General features: G+C 39.1%; 1 protein-coding gene across 9 annotated transcripts in view; it reads left to right on the top strand.

The window, feature by feature from the left end:
• Cyrib (CYFIP related Rac1 interactor B) overlaps positions 1-23,262 on the top strand; it is a 101,209-nt gene that overhangs the window by 74,814 nt on the left and 3,133 nt on the right. For all 9 annotated transcript variants that reach the window (XM_052747894.1, XM_052747893.1, XM_052747898.1 and 6 more), the window contains 8 exons: positions 1,118-1,239; positions 6,440-6,545; positions 11,035-11,171; positions 12,238-12,315; positions 14,701-14,817; positions 15,747-15,826; positions 16,855-16,981; positions 18,308-18,378. In XM_052747894.1, the coding sequence (XP_052603854.1) occupies positions 1,118-1,239; positions 6,440-6,545; positions 11,035-11,171; positions 12,238-12,315; positions 14,701-14,817; positions 15,747-15,826; positions 16,855-16,981; positions 18,308-18,378 (838 nt within the window). The remainder of the gene's footprint in view (positions 1-1,117; positions 1,240-6,439; positions 6,546-11,034; positions 11,172-12,237; positions 12,316-14,700; positions 14,818-15,746; positions 15,827-16,854; positions 16,982-18,307; positions 18,379-23,262) is intronic.

Below are 23,262 nucleotides of genomic sequence, written 5' to 3'. Positions count from 1 at the left end.
TTTGTCTCAAAATAGAAAGGAGTATATTAAAAAGATTTGAGCTTAGAGGAAACAAATGACCATGCTATAAAAAATGGGATTTCTGTTACCTTTGTCTGGCAGAGAGAAATCCAGATTTTGTCACCTATCAACATACGTTTTCTGGTTAGCACCACTGGTGGTAAAAGTGCCCATATGTTTGTATCCCTGACTGTGATTTTTATAACTGTAACTATTCCTTCATTTTCTTCCTCCTCAGTCCTGGGTATGTAGAAAGGCAGTTTTTGATTGGGCATTTCAGAATTTCAGTAGTGATCTTGTAGCTTAAAGTAATTTACTCTTCAGCTGCTCAGGAGTTCTGTAGTGGTTTTGTAGTGTAAACTCCTGCACAGGAATCTTGATTTTCATACTAACCAACAGAGAAGCTCAATGACAGTGCCATATTATATTATCCTCTCTCATAACCTCATGTGATCACAGTTGTTCAGACATTTTTAAATGGCCCCTAGCAATCCTCACTTGTTAAAAGTAAAGTGAACTGTATAGGAAATAAAGTAGTGTTAGCTTTTAAACTGTAGATGAGCAAGATAATTTAGTAGGTAGACTTCCTTTCGATTGCATTAAATAGAATAGTGACCATTCATTTGTTATCGTTAGTGACAGTGAGGCATGCAGTACAAAAAGGGATCATCAAATATATCAGATGCTGGGCATGTTCTTGCATTTTTATAATCCCAGCACTTAGACTGAAGCAGAAGATTTACAGGTTTGAGCACAGCCTGATGTACATAATATGTTAAAAGCCAGTCTGTGCTATGTGGTGAGACTACCTGAAAAAAACAAAACTATAAGTAATACCAGTTTACATTTTAATTCAAATTCTCAGATTTGTTTAATATACCAAGTCATTATTTATATTAAACTAAATATTATATAGTAATATCTGTTTTTCTCTTGCTTCTTTATAATTTGTATAAATTTGAAATTAGCTTAAATTTGTCTTCTGAAAAGTGCAAAATTAACATTGAGTAAAATGTAACTCATTTTTGATAATTTGGGTTGTTAATTGCTTATAGTTAGTAGATATATTAAAATATTCATGCCACTGTAAATTTTCTTGTACTTTCATGCTGTTTAGATGCCCAGCCTACAGAATCTGAGAAGGAAATATATAATCAGGTGAATGTAGTGTTAAAAGATGCAGAAGGCATCTTGGAGGACTTGCAGTCATACAGAGGAGCTGGCCATGAAATACGAGAGGTAAAGTTTATAATTTATTATAGGTGCTTTTCAGTAAAGGGGAATTGGTTACGTGTCTCCTTGGCTTAATTTCTATCATTTTCTGGACTTGCTTGCCGTGGAAAGTATTATATTTGACAAATCACTTGGCTTTATTTCAAAAGTGGTTGCAGTGATCCATTGGCAGAGGGATATTATAAAAGGGAAGTGCTGCCTACCCGTATGTGATAGACAATAACATTTCTGTTTGTTATAGTCACACATGAAAATTATATTTTCCCCTGGGAACTATTTATGCCTTCCTCTTGTGGAAAAGAATATAACTCTTTGGCTTCTTCCATTCTAGTTTTGAACTACTAAGCTTCCTAGGAGAAGCCGAAACCATCCGAGATGGTCTTCCACATCCACCTCCCTCCCCACCTGCCCTTTCTCTAATAGCTTTATGCTAACAGGAAAATGTGAGGTGAGGTGTGCACTCTGCTCTAGTCTCTGAATTTACACAGACTTTTGGGCCTCTCCTTTTCTGTTCTGTTCTTCCGAAACTGAAATGCCCCTGCTTCTTTTCAGGACCAGCTCTGCCTTTATTCTCAAGTTCCAATCTGGAACTTCATTTACTCTTAATTATTCTTTTTCTTGATTACATCTTTATTTGCTTTTCTTTCCTCTGAATGTACTTATTCTACTCTGATTCAGTACTCAAACTCTCTTGCCCTCTAGACCTTAATTTCTCAGCACTACATTTCTGGAAGGCAATGCCCATGCTTTGTTCATGTCCCCCTTGTTTCTGTTACTCTCAGTATCAAGTAGTATAGCAGTCATCAAAGACCAGTATTTTGGGCCCCCAGTCTTCGTGCCTTGATTTATCCTCTGACATACTGTGACAGAGTAAAGTGCAGGAAGAAGAGGACACTGGTTTTGGACTAACTCTGTAGCGTAAGGGAGGAGTGATACTGAAATGACTCAAAATTCAGAGTAGCAGCTGGTAGTTTCTTTTTTTTCTTTTTTTTTTTTAATTCTGAATGCCGTTTATTGAAGGAGGGAGGAGGTCTTAAATACAGGCTTACAGAACAATGGGAGAACCCTGGAGGGCAGAAGTTCGCTATAGATGTTTTACAATCTTGCATCTAAGCTGTAATGCCCATTATGCAGGATACATAGACAAGGAACTTCCCTTAAGCATTCAGGAGGGTGAAACCCTGGAGGGAATTAGCATAGGGAGGATATCAAGGTCAAGGTCAGCAAGCAAGGCAACAGTTATCCAAAACGGGGGCCAGGGCCCTACAGGTCCCACTTTTATTAATAAATGAGCTTCTGACTTAGGTTGCATGGGACATCAGCAGGTCACCTTACCCGTCATGGAGACACCTGCCCAGGCCACACAGGCGCTGCTGGTGGTTTCATTAACTGAAGGAATTATAGTTCAGTTACAGTTCTGCCACTCATGCTCTGGACTGTTTGTGACCTGCGTCTTGCAGAGCAGCCTCCTTCCCTTTGATTTTGTGTGGAGAGCCTTTTCTTTCTATCCTTCACATGTCCATAACCTCCTTCTCTCCTCTGCGTTCCTAGCACTTAACACATGGTCTTTGTGGTAGTCATTAACTGAAAGAATAATGACTACCCAGTATTTGCCTTTAATCCCACTCACCCTCTAAGCTCTTGTGTATTCAGTGCTTAATAAGCTGTAAACTGTTGAGGCAATACATTACTAGAGCTGTGGATTAATCTTTCTGCTATCATTAACATTTTTGTGAAAGACTGTGACTATTACTATGAAATCAGATACTGAAGGCATCGAAATATAATTTGAAAATCAGATTTTGAAGTAAAACACTACTCAGTAAACTGTTTCTTCCCTATAAGTCACAACAATTCACAAATTATTATAAAAAGTGTTTGATGGTATCTTCATGTTGATTAAATATGGTCAGATTCTTATCATTTGGTCATAGTTACTTCTTATAGTAAATGAAGAAAAAATTCTCATTCACTGCAAAGACATTCATTATGTATTTTTCTCCCTAAAGGTAGAAATTTTAGGATTGAAAAAAGTTTGATTAATTCCCATCAGAAGGGTTGCTTTGTGTCTGTGTAGGAAAGGCTCCATGAGTGAAGGGGTACCCCTCCTTATTTGCTTGTGTACTTCATTGACTTCATGCTGAGATTGAGTTTTAATTTCTGGAAGAGAATACATGATAAGAAAGTTTACTTAGGTCATTTCTAAGATACTCAATGAGCCTGCAAAGCCAGAAACTCTGAATACCATGACCAAAGTGACATTCTCCGCAAGATGCCCTAGGTATATAGTAGAGTTGATTTCCCAAGGGTATAGCTACATATAATTCACATTATTCCATAACTTTTGATGTGGAAAGGTAAACAAATGCCTTAAAGTAAGTGTGTGTGTGCAGTGTGAGCATTCGTGTGTGTGTGTGTGTGTGTGTGTGTGTGTGTGTGTGTGTGTGTGTGTGTGTGTGTTTTAAAGGCTTAGATGGGAGAAGCAAAAATATAGCCAGAAAACATTAAAGAACACAAAAGTATAAGGAGAGAGAAATATAAAGCAGTGGTCAGAGATTGACCTTATTGAGCTTTGAGAATGTTGAGGCAGCTGAAGCTTTCTTTATGTGTGTTGGTGCATAGACTTACTTAAGGTCTCTGAATAGTAGGAAAACAGTTCACATTGAGAAAGGCCAAGTGCCACTGTAAAATGGTTACTTTGGCACTATAAAAAAAAAAACTAAAATTATTTGTACTTTTAAACCAGGTATTTGATTCTGTATGTTCCAAATAAGGGAAAAGGTAAATGTAAAGAATAATGGCTCCTTTACTCACTATAACAAAATGGAAGCAACTAGCAAAATTGCTATGGTAATAAAATTTGAAAACTCCATGTTGCCAGGTGCTGGCACACCCCTTTAATCCCAACACTCGGGAGGCAGATGCAGGTAGATCTCTGTGAATTCGAGGCCAATCTAGTCTACAGAGTGAGTTATAGACCAGCCAGGGCAACACAGAGAAACCCTGTTTCAAAAAACAAAAAAAAACAAAACAAACAAAATGTACCTCCATGTAAACAGTGTAGTACAGTACCTGCCATGAAGTAACACAAACTGTTTCCTGGTAGCTTGTTAATGGTGTAAACTTGAATATTTATTAAAATAACATTTGTAAAGTGTGGATGTAAAATGGAATAAGTATGATTTGGGGCTAGAGAGATGGCTCAGAAGTTAAGAGCACTGGCTGTTCTTCCAGGGAACCAGGGCCAATTCCTAGCATCCACAAATGGCTCACATCTATTTGTAACTCCAGTTCCAGGAGATATCGCACCATCTTCTGATCTCCTCAGAAACCAGGCATGCATGTGGTTCACAGACATACATGCAAACAAAATATACATACAAATAAATCAAAATTTTAAGTATATAACCCTAAAAAGAGTTATTATGAATTAAGTCAAGTATGTTCTCCAGTATAAATCTCTAGTGAAGGATTAAAAACTTCTACTAATGTTGAAATCTGCCCTAAGTTTTAGCAGATTTGAAAGTGAGTTGTAGTACTCAGTTCAAGATATCTTTGCCATTGGCATTACTAAGTGCCCTCTTATATGTTGAACTGCTATGGATACTGGCCCCAAACTTACTAACATAGCAGCAGTGAGTCTGAAGTGAGAGGTGAAGGACCAGCCACTTAGAGAGATCCATAGAATTTCCCCTATGAAGTTACGCTCAGTCTTCAGTTCCACCAGGCAGGGCAGGTCCTGGGAAGTAGCCCCCTCAGCTAGAACAGTAGATGACATCTGCAGGCACACTTGTGAATTGTGAGAATGTATCAGTGCCTAGATTTTCAGAAGAGAAGCTGGGGGATACTTAAGAGAAAACGAAAGTGTAGTTTTATCTGTTTATTTCCTGAATAATAAACAAATTTACATTACTTATTATAATATGGACTGAGTCTGGGCTTGTGGATTTAAAAGGATTTCTCCCCAGATATATTAGCATGCTATCAAAGATTGTTTGAAATTTCATGTTTATATGACGTTAAGAGTATTACATGTTGTGATAATTGATTTTTATTATAGTATTTCTAGATAGTAACGTGAGTAATATTGGCTTTGGGCCCTTTTGTATCTAAGAATTATTCAAAAAATTATAGAAAAAAAACCAAAATTTGAAACTATCAGCTAGATGTGATAACACATGCCTGTATTTCAACACTTGCAAGATTGAGGCAGGAGGATCATGAGTTTGAGGGCAGTCTGGGCTACATAGTAGGACCTGGCATTTGGAAATGTATACAGTGAGTTACTTAAGGCACAGCCCATTTATTTATTCACACTTAATATATTCACAACATTTTAAAATCTAAGTTTAATTTTATTTTGCCTTCTTGATTTTGTTTTTGTGTGGGTAGATTCAGTACTAGTGCCTTGAGGGAAACTAAACATGAGTTCCTGCCATAGTTACAGATTTTTTTCTTTAAGATAGTGAGTTTGTGTTATTTAAAATGTTAGAGGAGGCAAAGCAAGTTAAGAAAACATCTTTAAGTCAAAAGAAGGTCCAAATAAGAAAATTCTTTCTTCTGGGAATAACTCTATCCTAAGAAGAGACCACCGCATAATGAAGGACTAGCAACGTTGACAGAGGTCTGTGTATTTGGGGTCTCTTCCTAGTTGATCTCTTCCTCTTCAGAGCTGAAGCTGCTTTGTCTGTCCTCTTACTCAGAAAGCCTCAGAAAACCAGAAAAGGATCTTAGTTCTAAACAAGGAGTATTTACAATATTTCTCAGTTGCACTTTGCAGGTTGACTCAGGTTCATGTTTGCCAGGTCTTAGAGTTGGTGTGGACCGTGCACTTTGAATTAAAGCTTCTGGGCCCTTTCCCAGGATTGGTGTCTTCATTTATTGTCTTACTTTGTTCCTTCTTGATGACATACCAAGAGTGTCTCTGCAGTAGAGGAAACAGTATAAAATATTTTCCTTCTCTGGATCTAAATGACACCAAGAAGTAATATAATTAACAAATAGGGTTTATTTTATTATAATACTTTATTACATCTATTGGGAAAAATCTTTGTGGAGTTGAGAAAGTCCAAACAAAAATTCCTGTGTCTGTCATTCTATATTTTAAATATCAGGATCTCCTTCACTTGGTAAAACTTTGCCTTAATGTAAAAAAGACTTAAGGACATTTATAAATCTTCACTTTTTTATTTCTTGGGTTTTGAAGGCAATCCAGCATCCAGCAGATGAGAAGTTGCAAGAGAAGGCATGGGGTGCAGTTGTGCCACTAGTAGGCAAATTAAAGAAGTTTTATGAATTTTCTCAGAGGCTAGGTAAGTTTAAAACTTTGTAATACTTACTTTCATGTTACAAAGAATGTTAATAAAAAAAAACAAAAAACCAGCAACCCTGTTTCTCAGGTCCAGAATGTTTTCAGAATGTTTTGGCTATGTATCTGTTGTGCAGGATGTATATGAGCACACAGAAATGTACTCATCATGTCCTCAGGCCCAGATCTTCGAATTCAGACTACTGTTTTCCTCAGCAAGTTGTGATTTACAGAAGGAAATCTGATTTCTTTGCATGCTTAAGGGTCTCAGTATAAGAAACCACATGGTAGAATTGGTCTCCATATCTATAACAAATCCTTTCCCAGGTAATTTTAAAAACAAAGACTAAAATAACCTAGGAGCCTGATGACGGACTGTTATGAGCCGCATTCCTCATATTGGGGCAGAACCCAGGGTCTTGTGTTTGGTAGGCAAGTGCTTGCCACTGAGTGACATCCTAACCCTTAGGACAAACATTTAATATAATAGACAAGAAATGGAGAAACATTTCTTTAATAAATATCTTTTTTGAAACTGTGTGTGTGTGTGTGTGTGTGTGCATACACATGTGCTTGGAGGCCAGAGGTTGTTGGAATGTCTTTTGGTGATTACTTTTGCATCTTATTTTTTGAGACATGGTTGTTTACTAAACCAGAAGTTTATCGTTTAGGCTAGATTGGTTGGCAGAAAAACTCCAGGGATCAGCCTGTGTCTACCCCAGCACTGGAGTTACAGGCGTATGCCAGCCACCATGCTTGGTTTTTACATGGGATCTGGATATCTGAATCATTTTTATGCACCAGACATTTCTTTAAGTTTTAGTTGTTTATTTTCCTAAGCATGAAAATTAGTTCTTTTTCAGTTATTTGCCTTTTAGTCAAGCGTCTCTGTGGTCTGTAGTTTTGCATCTTCCGTAATCTTTGTCAGCTTAGGTTTTCTCATCTTGGTTATTTTTACTATATATTTAGACTCCTTATGCTGTTAGTACTTAGCCTCCTTTGAAGTTGAAATGCTCAGATTCTACTGAAGCTGTCTTGGTCTCTTGGTGTGTATCAGTGAAGAATGAAAAAAAACAGACCAAAGTGGGTGGATTTAAATGTTTTCTGATGTTCTAGATGTTGGAATTAACCTGGTAAAGTGTGTCCTGTGGATGCTGTTCTTCAGAGGATATAATAACAGTTCATAGCAAAAGTTTTCAATTTTCCCATTGTTATAGTGGGCCTTGAGCCTTTCATAAAAGAACTCTTAGGGACTTGCAAAGTCATGAGTAAAAGTAAAACTTTGAACCCACAGCTAAACATTAGGTAGGGCTCGGGAACCGTGCAGAAGAGGGGGAGGAAGGATTATAGGAGCCAGAGGGGTCAAGGACACCCCAAGAAAACCCACAGAATCAACTAACCTAGGCTCATAGGGGCTCACAGACATTGAACTGATAACCAAGGATCCTGTATGGGACTGACTTGGGCCTTCTACATATATGTTATAGTTGTGCCACTTGATCTTCTTGTGGGACTCCTGACAGTCGGGACAGGGTCTGTCTTTGACTCTTGTGCCGGCTTTTCGGACCCTTTTCCTTATACTGAGTTGCCTCATCTAGCCTTCAACTTGATATGCCTTGTTTGGTTGATATCCATGGGCCTCCTGAATAGAAACAGAGGAAGAGTGGGGGGGATACAGAGGGGAGAATGGCGGGGAACTGGGATGAAATGAAGGAGGGGAAACAGTGGTTGGATTGTAAAAATAAATAAATACATATTTACATATTTTTAAAAGTAAACTTTGAGATCTAATGGATTACCCTATCTCACAGGTCAGTAATCTGGTTAATGTTTCTAGCTTCATTGCTAACAGGATATATTTATTTGCTTGCATAATAGACTCAGTGTTGTTGATTGAGTAGCTTGATACTTTAACGGCTACACAAATTTGGTATCTCAAATATGTATTAGGTCTTTAAGATCAGTAACAGTACATGTTAAGCTCTTTAGACAACCCTATTTGACTCTTACTAGCTGTGAACGATCTTGATCACCTCCAGAATTTAAGTATTCTGTCCAGACTGCTCAGTGTTCTGCCTGTATCTCTTAAGCCTCTCTTACTTCCTCTCTACCTACCCCTCCAATGTGGATCCAGAGATGAGAATAAATACCAGGCAGCTTGGGGAACTCCAGCAACTGTTAAGTTGTACAAATCCTTCAGCATCTTGCAATACCAATGAAAGAGCTTGTGGCCTTAGCTGTAGCGTATTCATCATGGGTTGTACTTCAGAAGAGAGACCCTGGTGTCTTGCTTGTTTCCATCTGTTAGAGTACAAGCTAATAATTGCCAGACTAGTTGGAAGATGCAGAGTTTTTCTGACAGTCTTAATGGCTAGAGAAATTTTCTGTATTTGTGTTGGTCTCAGGCCTACAGGCCTTTCCTGTTGAGGCAGCTACCCGTGTTGACAGTAGACATAATGCTTTATCTCACCAAGGTCTTTCTTCTGTTCCAGGGCTTATGGAGTGTATTCAGTATGTTGATTGTTCTCATTGGGCTTTTTTGTTTGTTTTTTTGTTTGTTTGTTTGGTTTTTTTGAGACAGGGTCTCTCTTTGTAGCCCTGACTGTCCTGGAACACTCTCTGTAGACCAAGCTACCCTTGAACTAAGAGATCTGCCTGCCTCTGACTCAACAAGTGCTTGGATTAAAGGCATGTGCCATCACTGCCAGACTGATAGGTTTTCTTTTTAAAGCAGTAAATTGTTTGTTTGTTTTGATTGAGACAGGATCCCTGATAGCCTAGGTTGATCTTGAACTGACTATCTGAAGATGACCTTTAATCTTTTTTTTTTCCTTTTTTTTTTTTTAAACATTTATTAATTTAGGGCCTGGAGAGAGGACTCAGTGATTAAGAGCACTTGTTGCTCTTGCAAGGACCTAAGTTCAATTCCTAGCACCCACATGGTGGCTCACAACCATCTGTAACTCCATTTCCAGGGGATCTGACACTATGGGTCCCATGCATGCACATGGTGCACATACATACATGCATGCAAACACATGCATACAAATAAATTACTCTTTAAGAAAAAGTTTATTTGCATCACAGAATAGTTGTGGAAATCAGATTGCATGGTTGATTCTTTCCTTCTCCCACTCTTGGTCCTGTGGATCTCCTAGTCTCTTGGCTTTGGCCTTGAACTTTTTGTGGGGGTTACATTTTCACTGTGTAGACCAGGCTGGCCTTGAACTCACAGATACCTGCCTGCCTTTGCCTCCAGAGAGTTGGGTGCCTCCCCCCAGCCCCCATTGTGCTCTTGGACTTGTGATTTTTCTGCTTCTACTTCCTTAGTGTAAGCATGCCAGGTTTATGTGGTACTGGAGATTGAATCAAGGGCCTCATGCCTGCTAGGCAAGCACTATCTCAACTGAGTTACACTCCCAGCCTGCTGTGTTGATTTTAAAAAAAAATTTTTTTTTTGGTTTTTTGAGACAGGGTTTCTCTGTGTAGCTTTGCGCCTTTCTGGAACTCACTTGGTAGCCCAGGCTGGCCTCGAACTCACAGAGATCCACCTGGCTCTGCCTCCCGAGTGCTGGGATTAAAGGCGTGCGCCACCACCGCCCGGCATTAGAAAAAAAAAAAAACATTTTAAAGATTCAAAAGCAAAAACATTTACAGTAATTGTGTTCCTAAGTGTTGATTGTGTTACATCTGTGGCCCTCTTCCCCCCAGTCATATCCTTTGGGTTTTCTTCTGATAATTCAAGGTCTGGTGTTTGAGAATGGTAGGATGACCTTTGGTGAGAATCAGTGACAGTTGTCTCTAAAAGGAGTACTCTTTGCAGGGGCGTTCTCTTCTGGTCATATTGTTCCCCCTTCTTCTAGCTCGACAACTTTTTAAGCTGGGTAATGACATCATCAAATTACCATGTTAAAACGAACGCTATCTTACCTGCAATGTAAGGACTGGAATGTGAGGTTATGTGTGCCTTACAAGGTACAAGAGTGGATGTGAAGATCGAGTAAGGGGAAACAGTTTCAGTTTGGGGTGGGGGCATTAGTTTTTCCTTTGTTCATTCCACATATATGTTAATATCCCTAGAAAGCAAAGTTTGGGAGCCTTTAGAACAGAAGAAAATCATGAAAATCTGCTGTGACAGGATGTTCAAGAAAAGAAATGAGTGTTTGCCTACATTTGATCAAGTTTCAGAGTTAATTTCAGCATTTTGGATGCTCAGGATGCCAGAGCTACCAGACAAGGGACACAGAGGGCTGTTTCCCCTGTGCTCTTGGTGCTTAGTTCAGATTCATGCTCTGCATCATTTTGAATCTGAGTTTATTGAATTAGTTCTTTTAAGGTTTTCATTAAATTGTAGAGACAGTTTGAGTGTGTGCAGTATTAGCAATGGCAAGGTCTTGGCTATAGAAAGAGAGAGGGAAGGTGTGTTCATATCTGAATGTTGGTTGGGAATTGAACTCCCTGACAACCTAACATCTTTATCTTCTTTTCATTAGAAGCAGCATTAAGAGGTCTTCTGGGAGCCTTGACTAGTACACCATACTCTCCCACCCAGCACCTAGAGCGAGAGCAGGCTCTTGCTAAACAGTTTGCAGAGATTCTTCACTTCACACTCCGGTTTGATGAACTCAAGGTAGGGCAGTTTTTATGAAAATCATGTTTTCAATGAGTAGTCATAGGAGAAGCTTTGTTAACCTGTATTGAAATGATTTCTACCCAATTGGAGAGCTAAATTTGAAATAGCAGCTCTTCTGAAGTGGCCGCCAGCAAAGTACCAGGGGTCATTGTTCATTGTAAAAACAGCAAGTAATCCCAGCTGCATTTCTGATGTTTGGTTTTCTCTTTGTCTAGTTTATTCTACCTTTTTTTAAATACAAAACTTAATTTTTCTCTCTCTTCCCCACCACTTTCTTCTTTCCCCCTTTACTCTTGTCTTCTTCCTCTTTATAATATTTGTACCCATAAGCCTGTGTTGTTGTACAGGACAAATCTACAAAAAGCACTGTATTTTTTATCTGGAGCCCTGAGTTGAAATTATGAGACCTTTGCCGGGCGGTGGTGGCGCACGCCTTTAATCCCAGCACTCGGGAGGCAGAGCCAGGCGGATCTCTGTGAGTTCGAGGCCAGCCTGGACTACCAAGTGAGTCCCAGGAAAGGCGCAAAGCTACACAGAGAAACCCTGTCTCGAAAAAACCAAAAAAAAAAAAAAAAAAAAAAAAGAAATTATGAGACCTTTGATTTTTCAAGACCTTGATTACCTTTTCTAGAAAACGGAGGAATTGTGTTTCCAACTGTTGCTTCATATTGTATTATGGACAACTTAATTCTCTACTAAATACTTTGAGCACAAAGGATTTGTATATAAATACTTAGTCTGTTGGAGAAATGCCCTGTAGGCCATGTATATGTTCTTTTATTCAAAACAAGTACCCTTACATTCATTTTTTTGTTTGGTTTTGTAATATCAATTTTTCGATAAACAAGCATTTAAGATATTACCTAAAATTATTGAAAAGGAGGAATACATAATGCCTACAACTGAAAAATAGCCTACCAGAGAGCTGTTAAAGTTAGATGAAAATGTTAGGTTACCAGTTCAAACTATAGTAGATTTTCACCTGGTTTACCTTAGCATTTGGTATTTAACAGTCGTCTTTCACACATAACAGTGTTCTTTCATTCATGTCCTCTCTCTTTAGATGACAAATCCTGCCATACAGAATGACTTCAGCTACTACAGGAGAACGTTGAGTCGGATGAGAATTAATAATGTCCCGGTAAGTTTATGCTTTGAATTAGGTTTAGTGGTGGGAAGAATAACTTGATTTTATTCTTCCCTTTGTTCATTTATTCACCCACTCACCAGATTTTTTTTTTTTTTCCCCCGAGACAGTCCTAGAACTCCCTATGTAGACCAGGCTGGCCTGAAACTCAGTGAAATCTACCAGCCTCTGCCTCCTGAGTGCTGGGACTAAAGGTGTGCACTTCCATGCCTGGCTTATTCAGATGTTAAAGCTAGCAATTATCAGTAACCATAGCTGTGGGAGGAGAGCTCAAACTATAGCAAACCATATAGCATGCATTCTTTTTCTACTGCCTTTCAATTCCCACAACCACTTAGTGAAATTGTGTTTTCTTTTATAACACTGATACTTTAAATCTCTTTGTATATTCTTACTTTAACCAAACAGAAGTTTTTACATGAATGTTTATGGTTAGAATGATGAACCCTGAAGAGAATTGACCTGAAATGAGGAAATTAACTGTGAGTGGCGAGAGGGGTGCTGGAGGTCATGGACCATTATTATTAGCACATCTGTCTCAGGCTGATGAGAAAGTCATTTCTTGGCCTTTGTCTTGGCAGCATAGCTCCTCTCTTGGATCTTTAGAACTGCTCTTCTCTTCCTATCCTCCCAAGCTGTTTAGTACTTTTTTCTACTTTCAGGGAATTAATTACACATGGAGAAAATACTACATTGTGTTTAGGGGATCTGTTTTGTGGTCATTGTTATATTTAATTTATTGATACTGCAAAACCGCTATGAAGTGGTTTTTGTGAAATGAGCACGAGGCCAGCACTAAAGGGTTTCTCTGTTCTTTTTTTTTTTAATCTGCATGTTGCATTTATTAAATACATTAAAATCTGCAATGTAACAAAACGTTTTCTGCATATGAAATTCAAAACACCATTTTAAATGAACAAAAGATGACTCACTTCATTTTTGTTTTTGTACAACTGGTGCATTGTACACTAGCTCAGTTCCACCATACGACCTGTTTGTTCTTTTTATTTGACATTGTTCACAAACTAGTACACCATACAAGAAGAGTGCTGGATAAAAACATGAGGTATGAAAGTGGTTCAGAGATTACAGGCCATGCAGATCATGCTAGACAGCAAAGAAAACACTAAATAAAAATACATAAAGAATGTGCATTATAAAACAAAACAAAACTCCATTACACAGCTTTGCTTCTTTGGTTACAAAGTGGCGGATCTCTGTGAGTTTGAGGCCAGCCTGGACTACAGAGTGAGATCCAGGACAGGCTCCAAAGCTACACAGAGAAACCCTGTCTCAAAAAAAGAAAAAAAAACCAACCAACCAACCAAACAAACAAATAAAAAAAACCGGTTTCTCTGTTCTTTACAACAGTTTGAATTTATGCTGACTGCCTAGTAAGAAGCGAGTGATAGTGTTTGTTTTTAATAACCACCCTGTAAATCAAACAACACTCAGTCTTTTACCTTCTTAACCATCACTCCTCAAGAGGCCAAGGACATTAGAGAGATCTTCAACTGGCTTACCCTCTCACTAATTAGATAGAAAGCCAGTAGTTCTCAGTAAGATCTCTCAGATTCTTGCCATCTTGCATATTTTTATCTTCTCCTCTTTCTCTTCACCTCGGAGCTCATTTCCCTCTCTCTTTCAGTTACTTTGTAGCAGCATAATTTCTTTTCTGGCCCTTTGGAACTGTCTGCCTACTATTATGGGTTGATTTTTTTTTTTTTTAAAGACATTTACTTGACACTCTTAACACTTGAAACGGCTCCCTATTTGTAAGGAAAATGCTGACTTAAAGTAGCGTTTAAGGCCCTTTACAGCCCCCACTTGTACTTGAATTTTCACCAGTTGCTGCCTTCCTATTCCACTGACTGTGTCAGAATGTGGCCTGCTAAGTCATTTTAAAATGTATTTCCTCCTGCCGATAGAAATTCTTGTTTATGACACTTGTAAAAGCCCAAGTCTTCATCAGTTCTCATTATTTTCTAGTCTGAGGTCCCTTCCCTTCTACTGTTGCCTATTTTTTATCATGGTATTGCATGGATCCTATTATGTTCATAGTGAAGATAGGGCATAATTTCATAATCATCCTTTTGTTTTCCAGAGCCTTTGAACAGTCTCTTGTGTAGTAAGATGTCCCATCCAGGTTTTGCGATTCTATAATACCACTTAATATGCATTAGTGGTAGTTGTTCTTTTTTTTAAAATTGCTTAGTATCATTTGCAGTCTATTTATTTTTAAAGAGTATTTAAATAGTATTTGTATATTGAAGGTCTGGACTTACTAGATTGGTTTAATAAAGTAGATATTCTTGGACCTTTTATGCACGTCATCATATTTAGTAATTTGGGAATTAATGTGAAGTGATTTCCACACAGGCAGAAGGAGAAAATGAAGTAAATAATGAATTGGCAAATCGAATGTCTTTGTTTTATGCTGAGGCCACCCCAATGCTGAAAACCTTAAGTGATGCAACAACAAAATTTGTATCAGAGGTGAGTTGCTGCAGACCTTTCTCCATGTTGATGCTGATTCACTCACTGCAGATGTGGTGACCTCAGCGGTGCTGTGATTCAAATACCACCCTTAGACTGGCACCCCGAATGAGACCCGCATGGGCACAGCCACCCACTAGCTTGCAGTCACTCTGGAGGTACTTTGAGCACTGCCATGTTCACATTGCTTTTTTCTAGCCCTCACCTTTCTCCTGTCTTTCTCAGTTAATAATGGCGCTGGTACAAGTCAGAATCTCAGGGATGATCATTTTAAATTCCTTTTTGCACTGCTTTCATCTGTCCCACAGATCACTCTGCTGGATCCTCTAAAGTACATCATGCTTATAAAGTACTCTGCTCCTGCTACATCCCAGAGCAGACTGCCACCCTCTTCCCTGCTCTTATCTCTGCTCTTGTTCCACTCTAGTTCTTTTTCTGCTGTTTGAAATGTTTCCCATGGCCTGGAGAGATGGCCTGCCATCAAGCCTGATGCTTTGAGTTTGTTTCCTGGGACTCAAATAGTAGGAGAGAAGAGACTGGCACAGGTTCTCTCCTGACCTCCACACATGCACTGTGGCACAAGAGTGTACCCACATACCATAAGTAAAATGTAATGAAATAAATAAAATTTCCCAGTACCTTCAGGATAAACAGTATCTTAGCCCCTCATTTCCTATGTTTACAAGGCTGTACTTATTCTTGCTCAGCTAAGGGTAATCTCTTTTCAGGGCAGCAGGGTCTTGGCGGTTCTATGCATGGCTCTATCCCCTGATCATGGAACAGTGATTAGAATCATGGTCATTGACTTAGAGAATTAGAAATAGGAGCCAGATCATTTGCTTGTTTGGGGGATTCTATTAAGTTTTAAATTATTAAGTGACAAGTTTTTCACCTTAACTTACTTCTTTTGTTCTCTGTACACTTTGTAGAATAAAAATTTACCAATAGAAAATACCACAGATTGTTTAAGCACCATGGCGAGTGTATGCAGAGTCATGCTGGAGACACCGTGAGTATTATCCCATCTTTTTCACTCCAGTGACACTGCTGAAGTGACTGGTATTTCAAAACCTATCCAAATACAAACATGTCTGTGTGGAAAGAGAAGTGAAGTTTATCCTAACCATCGAATGTTGAATGTGTGAACAAAGTCAAAATAAATATTTGGCAGCTTAGTGCATTTCTTCTTGATGCATAGAGCTGGACTCTGAGTACTGCAATAAGTTTATTCTTACCAGAACCAAGAATTTCATGTTTTGGGGGTGGGTGGGAAGAGTCCCTTTCAGAGGGCTGTAATTATATTCCATTTACCTCATGTTCTTACACTATCAGTTTGTCCTTGTTTCCTCACGAACCTGAATTATCTGACGGCCTTTGTGATACATACGATTTTCCTCTCAGCGTTCTTGACTGAGATGGTTTTTACTAGAGAACTTGTTTTTGCAGCACTCTTTTCCCAAAGTGCTCTTCTGTACACTGTGTTATTGAGGGACTCATGGAGCAGGACAAACACCTGCCACTCTTGCCTCCCGTGAAAAGAAATGGGGTCCAGGAGATGAAGGGATACATAGTGCCCCCATTCTGGGTCAGGTCTACTGCTGCCCCCCATTGCTTTCTATGCAGATCAGAATTCTGTTTCCCTTTTCCTAAGTAAGAGAATATTATTGGATCCTGTAATATAATAGTGTGTTTAGATCAAGATACCCATAAAATAGCAAACCTGCTTGCTCCATTGAGCTAGTGACTTTTCTTACATTGCTAAGCACCCATCCCCAAACTCTTATTTCAGGGCTACTTTTGATTTCTCTAAAATTATAAAGTGGTAATATAATACTCCGGGGGTACAAATGTGGGAACCACAATATGTGGGTGGTAAGTCCTTCCCATATCCATTTTCTTTCCCTTCGGACCTTGTGGAGAAGGGGTAGTATTAGTGTCCCTTTCAGATATCAAAATAGTCAGGATCGAGTGCAGGTGTAATCAGTTCATTATAGAATTTGTGATGTGCCTCATCCATACAAATTGTCTGCCCTCTAGGGAATACAGAAGCAGATTTACCAATGAAGAGACAGTATCATTCTGCTTGAGGGTAATGGTGGGTGTCATAATACTCTATGACCACGTCCATCCAGTGGGAGCATTTGCCAAAACTTCTAAAATTGATGTAAGTTACATAATTGTTTGATATGATTGCAGACTCTTTTCTTGCATGGAAATCATAAGATTTTATTTAAAAAGTAGCAGGTTGGACTCACAGACTCTGACCATAGTTTGTGATACAGTTGGAATTCCTTCTTCACTGTTCTGCATTTCTGGTTGCTAGCCAATATGCAGGTGTGTTAGGTGACTGAATGATAATGTTACTGATAGGTGATTGAATAATGATGATGATAATGTTGAGTATTTCTTTGTAGTATCTCTAATAATTACATAAATTTTCTAATCGTATCCTTTGGCCAATAACCAAAGGTAAGGTTTATTTGAAAATATGTGTTAAGAGTCAGCATTGATGCTTTTTTAAGAAAAGTGGGAGATTCTGTGATTTTCTTTCCCTTCCCTGTTCATAATATTTTGGTGACTGGTTTCTACTTTCCTTATCTGCCTGGAAGTTCCTCTTAGAAATAAAGTATTTTTCTTATTTCTCTATCTGTAGTTTTTCTGGGCACTCTTAAACATCAGCATTCTAATTATTAGTGTTTGGTGGGGATTATCTGATAATTCCCCTTTTATTACTACTTCAGACTTTCAGCATTTTAGATCTGAATTATGGGTTACTAGCTTTTATGTATCTTTTTTATATAGAAAAATGAGTTAGCTTACTTGTGTGGTAACTGTGTCCCAGAATGTTTTCATTGTTCCCATGTGCCTGGAACATTGTCCTAGGATTTCCCCTTCACTAGAGCAGCTTCGCTTTAGGAGACTCAGTAATAGAATTGCTAGGAAGTGGTAGACGGTAAGGCTAAACCCACATATCTTTTTTCAAATCTGTGCTGCCATGCTTTTCATGACAACCAGGCTGATCTTGAAATACCATCCTCATTGAGTACCTCCATCTGAGTACCCTGTAGAAGTCCCTGCTGCCTGCCTGCCAGTTAATCCTACCTGAATCATCTAGATTCTCTAGCTCCCTTCTCATCACCACAGGATTCCTGTCTGTCCTCTGCTTGTCACAGGCTCCCTGGAAACTCCTCTTTCCTGGAGCAGACCCATTCTCTCCCTACAGCTGCTGCATAGAATCTTTTTCAGGATGTCTTCTCTTAGTTCATTAGTCTGAGTGGAACTTCATTTTGACTGACTGCATTCCCAGAAAGCTCTGCCTCACTGAGAGACTAAAAATAATAGCGTTTGCTGCTACCCCCACCACCAAGAGTGAATAATTAGGCATTTCCAGTATATGATCTCTTCAGTTCTGTAGTTAAGGTTTCAGTTTTGTTTTTTGAAATGAATGTTACATTAAAAAGCAGATATTTACTTTTTCTTTTCTCCTCAGATGAAAGGTTGTATCAAAGTTCTTAAGGACCAACCTCCTAATAGTGTAGAAGGTCTTCTCAATGCTCTCAGGTATGTATGTGCACTTAAGCGTGACAGAAAAATGTATGTTAAATGTTTGAATAGCATCTAAAAGATACCTCAGTTATGTTTAAGCTGGAAGTTTTGCTTATTGGTAATGTTGCTCCTGAATAGTAATACAATATTGTATAAGGAGAGCTGTGTGAGACAAATGAGAATACCAGTTTCATTTCTTGGCTCAAAATTTTGCCCCTTTGAAGCAGGATTGCTTCTTCCAACTTTAATGTATGCTGATTCACAAAATTGGGAAATTCAAAGAAAAACCATGTGATCTTACCATGTGTATGTGACTTCCTAGTGGATTTTTCCTTGCACACATAGAGAATCATAGTTCAATGTAATTGTCAGCCCGTTGATACGACAATATAAAGTTCTATGAGTAGTTGTATTCCTCTTGAGTAGGTTAGTGGCATTTCTGTGTCCATGATCCCATGTCTACATTATCTTTGTTCTGAGGAGTCATTGTTGATTTAGTTACTGAAGCTTTTGTGTTGCATGGCATCTTTGTAAGTGGACATCTTAGTGCTCAAAACCAACTTAAAACATAATTTCACAACCTAGAAGCTAATTTCTATACTTCATTATGTGAGGTTTAGGGAAAAAAAAAAAGAGTATGCACTGGAAAATTCGAAGTTGGTTAGTATATGCATTATTTGAGGTTATCTTACTAGCACAGTGGAAGACTTAAGTAGGTATTCTAGCAAACAGCCCTCAAAGTGTAAAGTGTTTACCCACATTCTGGCCCCCTTACAGTTTTATTCTACACTGAATAAAAACAGTGCCCTGCCAGAACGCAGAAATATTTATGTGATGATAGTTTTTTTTTTTTTTTTTTGGTTTTTCGAGACAGGGTTTCTCTGTGTAGCTTTGCGCCTTTTCCTGGAACTCACTTGGTAGACCAGGCTGGCCTCGAACTCACAGAGATCCGCCTGGCTCTGCCTCCCGAGTGCTGGGATTAAAGGCGTGCGCCACCACCGCCCGGCTATGGTGATGTTTTATCAGCACATGTCAACTCATTTCAGCTGAGGGAAACCTTCACATGACTTTATTATGGGAAGTGTCCTGTAAGCAGTTTCTACCTGGATACAAGAAAGCTACTTTAAATGAACATTAGAATGAGAAAAACTTAGTTTAATTAAATCCATATACTACCAGGCTACACACCTAGAAATTTTCTTCTCACTTTGGCAGTGCAAACTACATTTTAATTGTAGCTATGTACGACATGGGCCATCTTTATTTCCATTCTCGATAGTGTCTGTGTCTCATTCAGCTTGATTTTTCTATATTCTGTTCTGTTTTTCCTGAAGGTCAGTCAGTCTCTTTAGTCACCTGGTATCAGGAAATCTGAAATGTATTATTAAAACGTAAGAATACATAGCTGGGCATAGTGGTGCACATCTTTAGATCCCAGAAGCCAACCTAGTTTACTTAGTGAGAGTCCATCTCAAAAAACAAAATTTACAGGAGGAGGAGGAGGTTGAGGGTTTTAGAGCTTGTTTTGTTACCTTAAAGGAAGCATGCTAAGCTGGGCGGTGGTGGCACACACCTTTAATTCCAGCACTTGGGAGGCAGAGGCAGGTGGATCTCTGTGAGTTTGGGGCCAGCCTGGTCTACAGAGCGAGATCCGGAACAGCCAGGACTGTTACATAGAGAAACCGTCTTGGAAAATCAAAAAAAAAAAAAAAAAAAAGGAAGCATGCTGAAAGGTTAGCTAAGCACCCTACAGTGCACTGTTGCTTGTAGAACTTATGGGTGAGGGTTAGGGCAGTCTCTTTGCCTGAGTGTCAGAGCAGAGGGCAGTAGTGTCGAGAGCAGGACTGATAGGGAGTGTCCACAGGACAGTGCTGAGGAAGGCAAAGTATCCTGTTAGTTTTTTAAGTTCTGAAGAAAACTCGTGAACTGATTTGTGAGAATATGCTGTGTCTGGCTCTCAGTTTTTTATCTGGGGTTTGTATGCTATTCATTGTGCTTAGATGCTTCATTAGAAGGGACGTGTGTTGTAGCCGGAAGTTTCTCCGGTCCCACCTGGCCCCCGGGTCCTGCAGCCCTTTATAAAATAATCATTCAGAGGCTTATATTAATTACCAGCTGTATGGCCTCTGGCAGGCTTCTTGCTAGCCAGCTCTTTCATCTTAAATTAACCCATTTTTATTAATCTATGTATCGCCACATGTTCTATGGCTTTACCTGCGTCCCATTACATGCTGCTCCTTGGACGTGGTTTGGCGTCTCCCTTGCTCTTCTTTCTTCTTTCACTATCTCTCTTGGATTTTACTGCCTGGCTCCATCCTGCCCTGCCATAGGTCATGCACTTTTATTTATCAACCAATCAGAGCAACACATATTCACAGTGTACAGAAAGACATCCCACAGCAGTGTGTTATTTCTTATCACCCCATATTTCCAGTACAGTCTTGAATGTGAGCCTTCTCATCACCAGAGCTATGGGTGATACAGTGGTTGTGGGCACTTGCTGCCTATCACATGAACTCCGCAAGTAGTACAGGTGCCGAGGAGCCTGAGATGATGCAGAGTTTCATTCTTTAAATTTGACGTGCTTTATGATAGCCTAGCCTTTGGTTCATTATGTATTGAACGTGGGTATGCTTTGGAGTAGATGACTGTAAAACATGCAGAGTTCCAGGTCATCACCTAGAGTCCCTTTCCTTAGATCTCAACTTAGATCTGAGTGGAGACTCAGGCCCTCATTTTAAATAAATACCCTACTGAAACTTTTTAAAACATTGCTGAAACTAAGCTTTCTCATAGCAACCAAAAACAAACAAAAAACCTTTTTGTAAATTAATGAACAAAAGATTTTGAGTAGAATTATAATTGTGTATGTTTTGAGTTATTTATATAGTACCTCCAACTTACAGTATGCTAAAGGGAGAAAGCAGTGAGTCATGAGACGGAGCTAGAGTTGTGCATTCGGGTGCAGTGCTAGTACTTGCTTCTTTGCTGAGCTTCAGGGTAAAGGTAGGCATTGTTTTCTAGTAGAGAAGCCACAGGCACTTGAAGGAGGACTTGGGTTTTTTGTGCAAACAAGAATTAATCCATATATCTCATATGTTATCTATCTCTACACAGTCAGAATGGTGATGGAGCACCTCTGGGCCTTGCCTTCCGGGGTAGGATGCCAGAACTGTTATCATGACCACATCCCTCAGACACAGTTCTGGGGAGTGTAAGCATTGCTGACTATTATGTGGTACAGACTTGACTATCTCTGTTCTTTTGTTATTTTCAGTAAAGGAGGGGGAAAGAAGCCATATAGATGGTTGACATCTGTTTTTTGATATCGAAAAGGGTGACATGTGGGATATGCTTTGTCAAAACAGAACAGTTAAATCTTGCTCCATTACTGCCATTTCATTAAATATCCCTCCATGGCAGCAGTTCTCAAGCTGTGGATCGTGGCCTCTTCGGCAAACCCCAGTATCCAAAAATATTTACATTACTATTCATGGCAGTAGCAAGACTACAGTTATGAAGTAGCAACAAAAATAATTTTATGGTTGGGGGTCAGCACAGCATGGGGAACTGTATTAAAGGGTCTCAGTGTTTAGAAAGGTGAGGACCACTGCTCTATGGACTTTTCCTTCCAGCCCCACGGCCAGTCTGCCCTGCAGTTATTTACTGAACACCCGTTATGTACTGGGTACTCCAGTGTCTCTTCATGAGAACAGTTTAGAAGTGACTGCTGAGAAACACAGATGTAGTTCACTCCAGATGTGTGATAAACACACCTGTCTCTTCACCTTTACAAAGAATACAAATAGCATCTCCACTTTTAAAGTGTATTTGGAATACATTTAACATTTGTTTATAGTTCTTTAACATAGATCTACTTCAAATCATCTAGTTTTTTTGAAAATTATGTGAAATGCTTACAAGCTAAATCATCTGTTTGAATTATCTTCAGGATACATTCTATACCCAAGCTTTGCAAACCTGTGTCTGATGCTACTGATCAGGTTCAGATTCTAGACTTCTCCTTCACTGTTCAGTAGCAGCTCCTCAGTTGAACATCCTCTTAGGAGTATTTTTTTAGTTCATTGTGGGTTTGGATTTGCATACTTGTTCAAAATACACCTACCTGGAAGTAGGTACTTAGAGAATGTAGATACTTCAGGGCACTTTTGGTTTTTCAAGACAAGGTTTGTAGCCTTGGCTGATCTGCAGCTCGTTCTATAGACCAGGCTGACCTCAAACTCACAGAGATCCTCCTGCCTTTACCTCCTGAGTGCTAGGATTAAAGGTGTGTGTCATCACTGCCTGGCAGGGCACTGTTTTTACACAGTGTAGAGTGAAACTGTAAGGGGGCCAGAATGTGAGTAAACACTTCACACTTTGAGGGCTGCTTGCTAGAATAACTGCTTAAGTCTTCCACTGTGCCAGTAAGGTAACCTCAGATAATACATATATGAACCAACTTGGAATTTTCTAGTGCAACTTTTTAAATGTTTTTATTCTTTGACAATTTCATACATGCATTCAGTGTATCTGGTTATGTCTACTCCTACCCCTTCAATACAACTTTTATGTATGAACATTAAAATTTAAATTTCATATGCTAATACCGAATATTGCCTATTGTTTTTCTCCCTTAGCGATCCGAAATCTAAAAAACGTATATGTAGCCAGATCTCTGTGAGTTTGAGGCCAGCCTGGCCTACTGAGTGAGATCTAGGACAGGCACCAAAACTACACAGAGAAACCCTGTCTCGAAAAACCAAAAAACAAACAAACAAAAAAAGTATATGTATTTAACTCACATGCCATGAAAAAATAGGTGGTAGGCTGTATTTGGTTCAGGGATCATAATTTGCCAACACTTGGGATAGATCTGTAATTTTGCTATCCATGAGA

Source organism: Peromyscus californicus, unplaced genomic scaffold (assembly GCF_007827085.1).
Source record: "Peromyscus californicus insignis strain IS unplaced genomic scaffold, ASM782708v3 Scaffold_20__1_contigs__length_68692818, whole genome shotgun sequence".
NCBI classification, from domain to species: domain Eukaryota; kingdom Metazoa; phylum Chordata; class Mammalia; order Rodentia; family Cricetidae; genus Peromyscus; species Peromyscus californicus.
The sequence above is the reverse complement of the archived record's forward strand: the minus strand, read 5'-3'. Positions and strand labels throughout refer to the sequence as shown.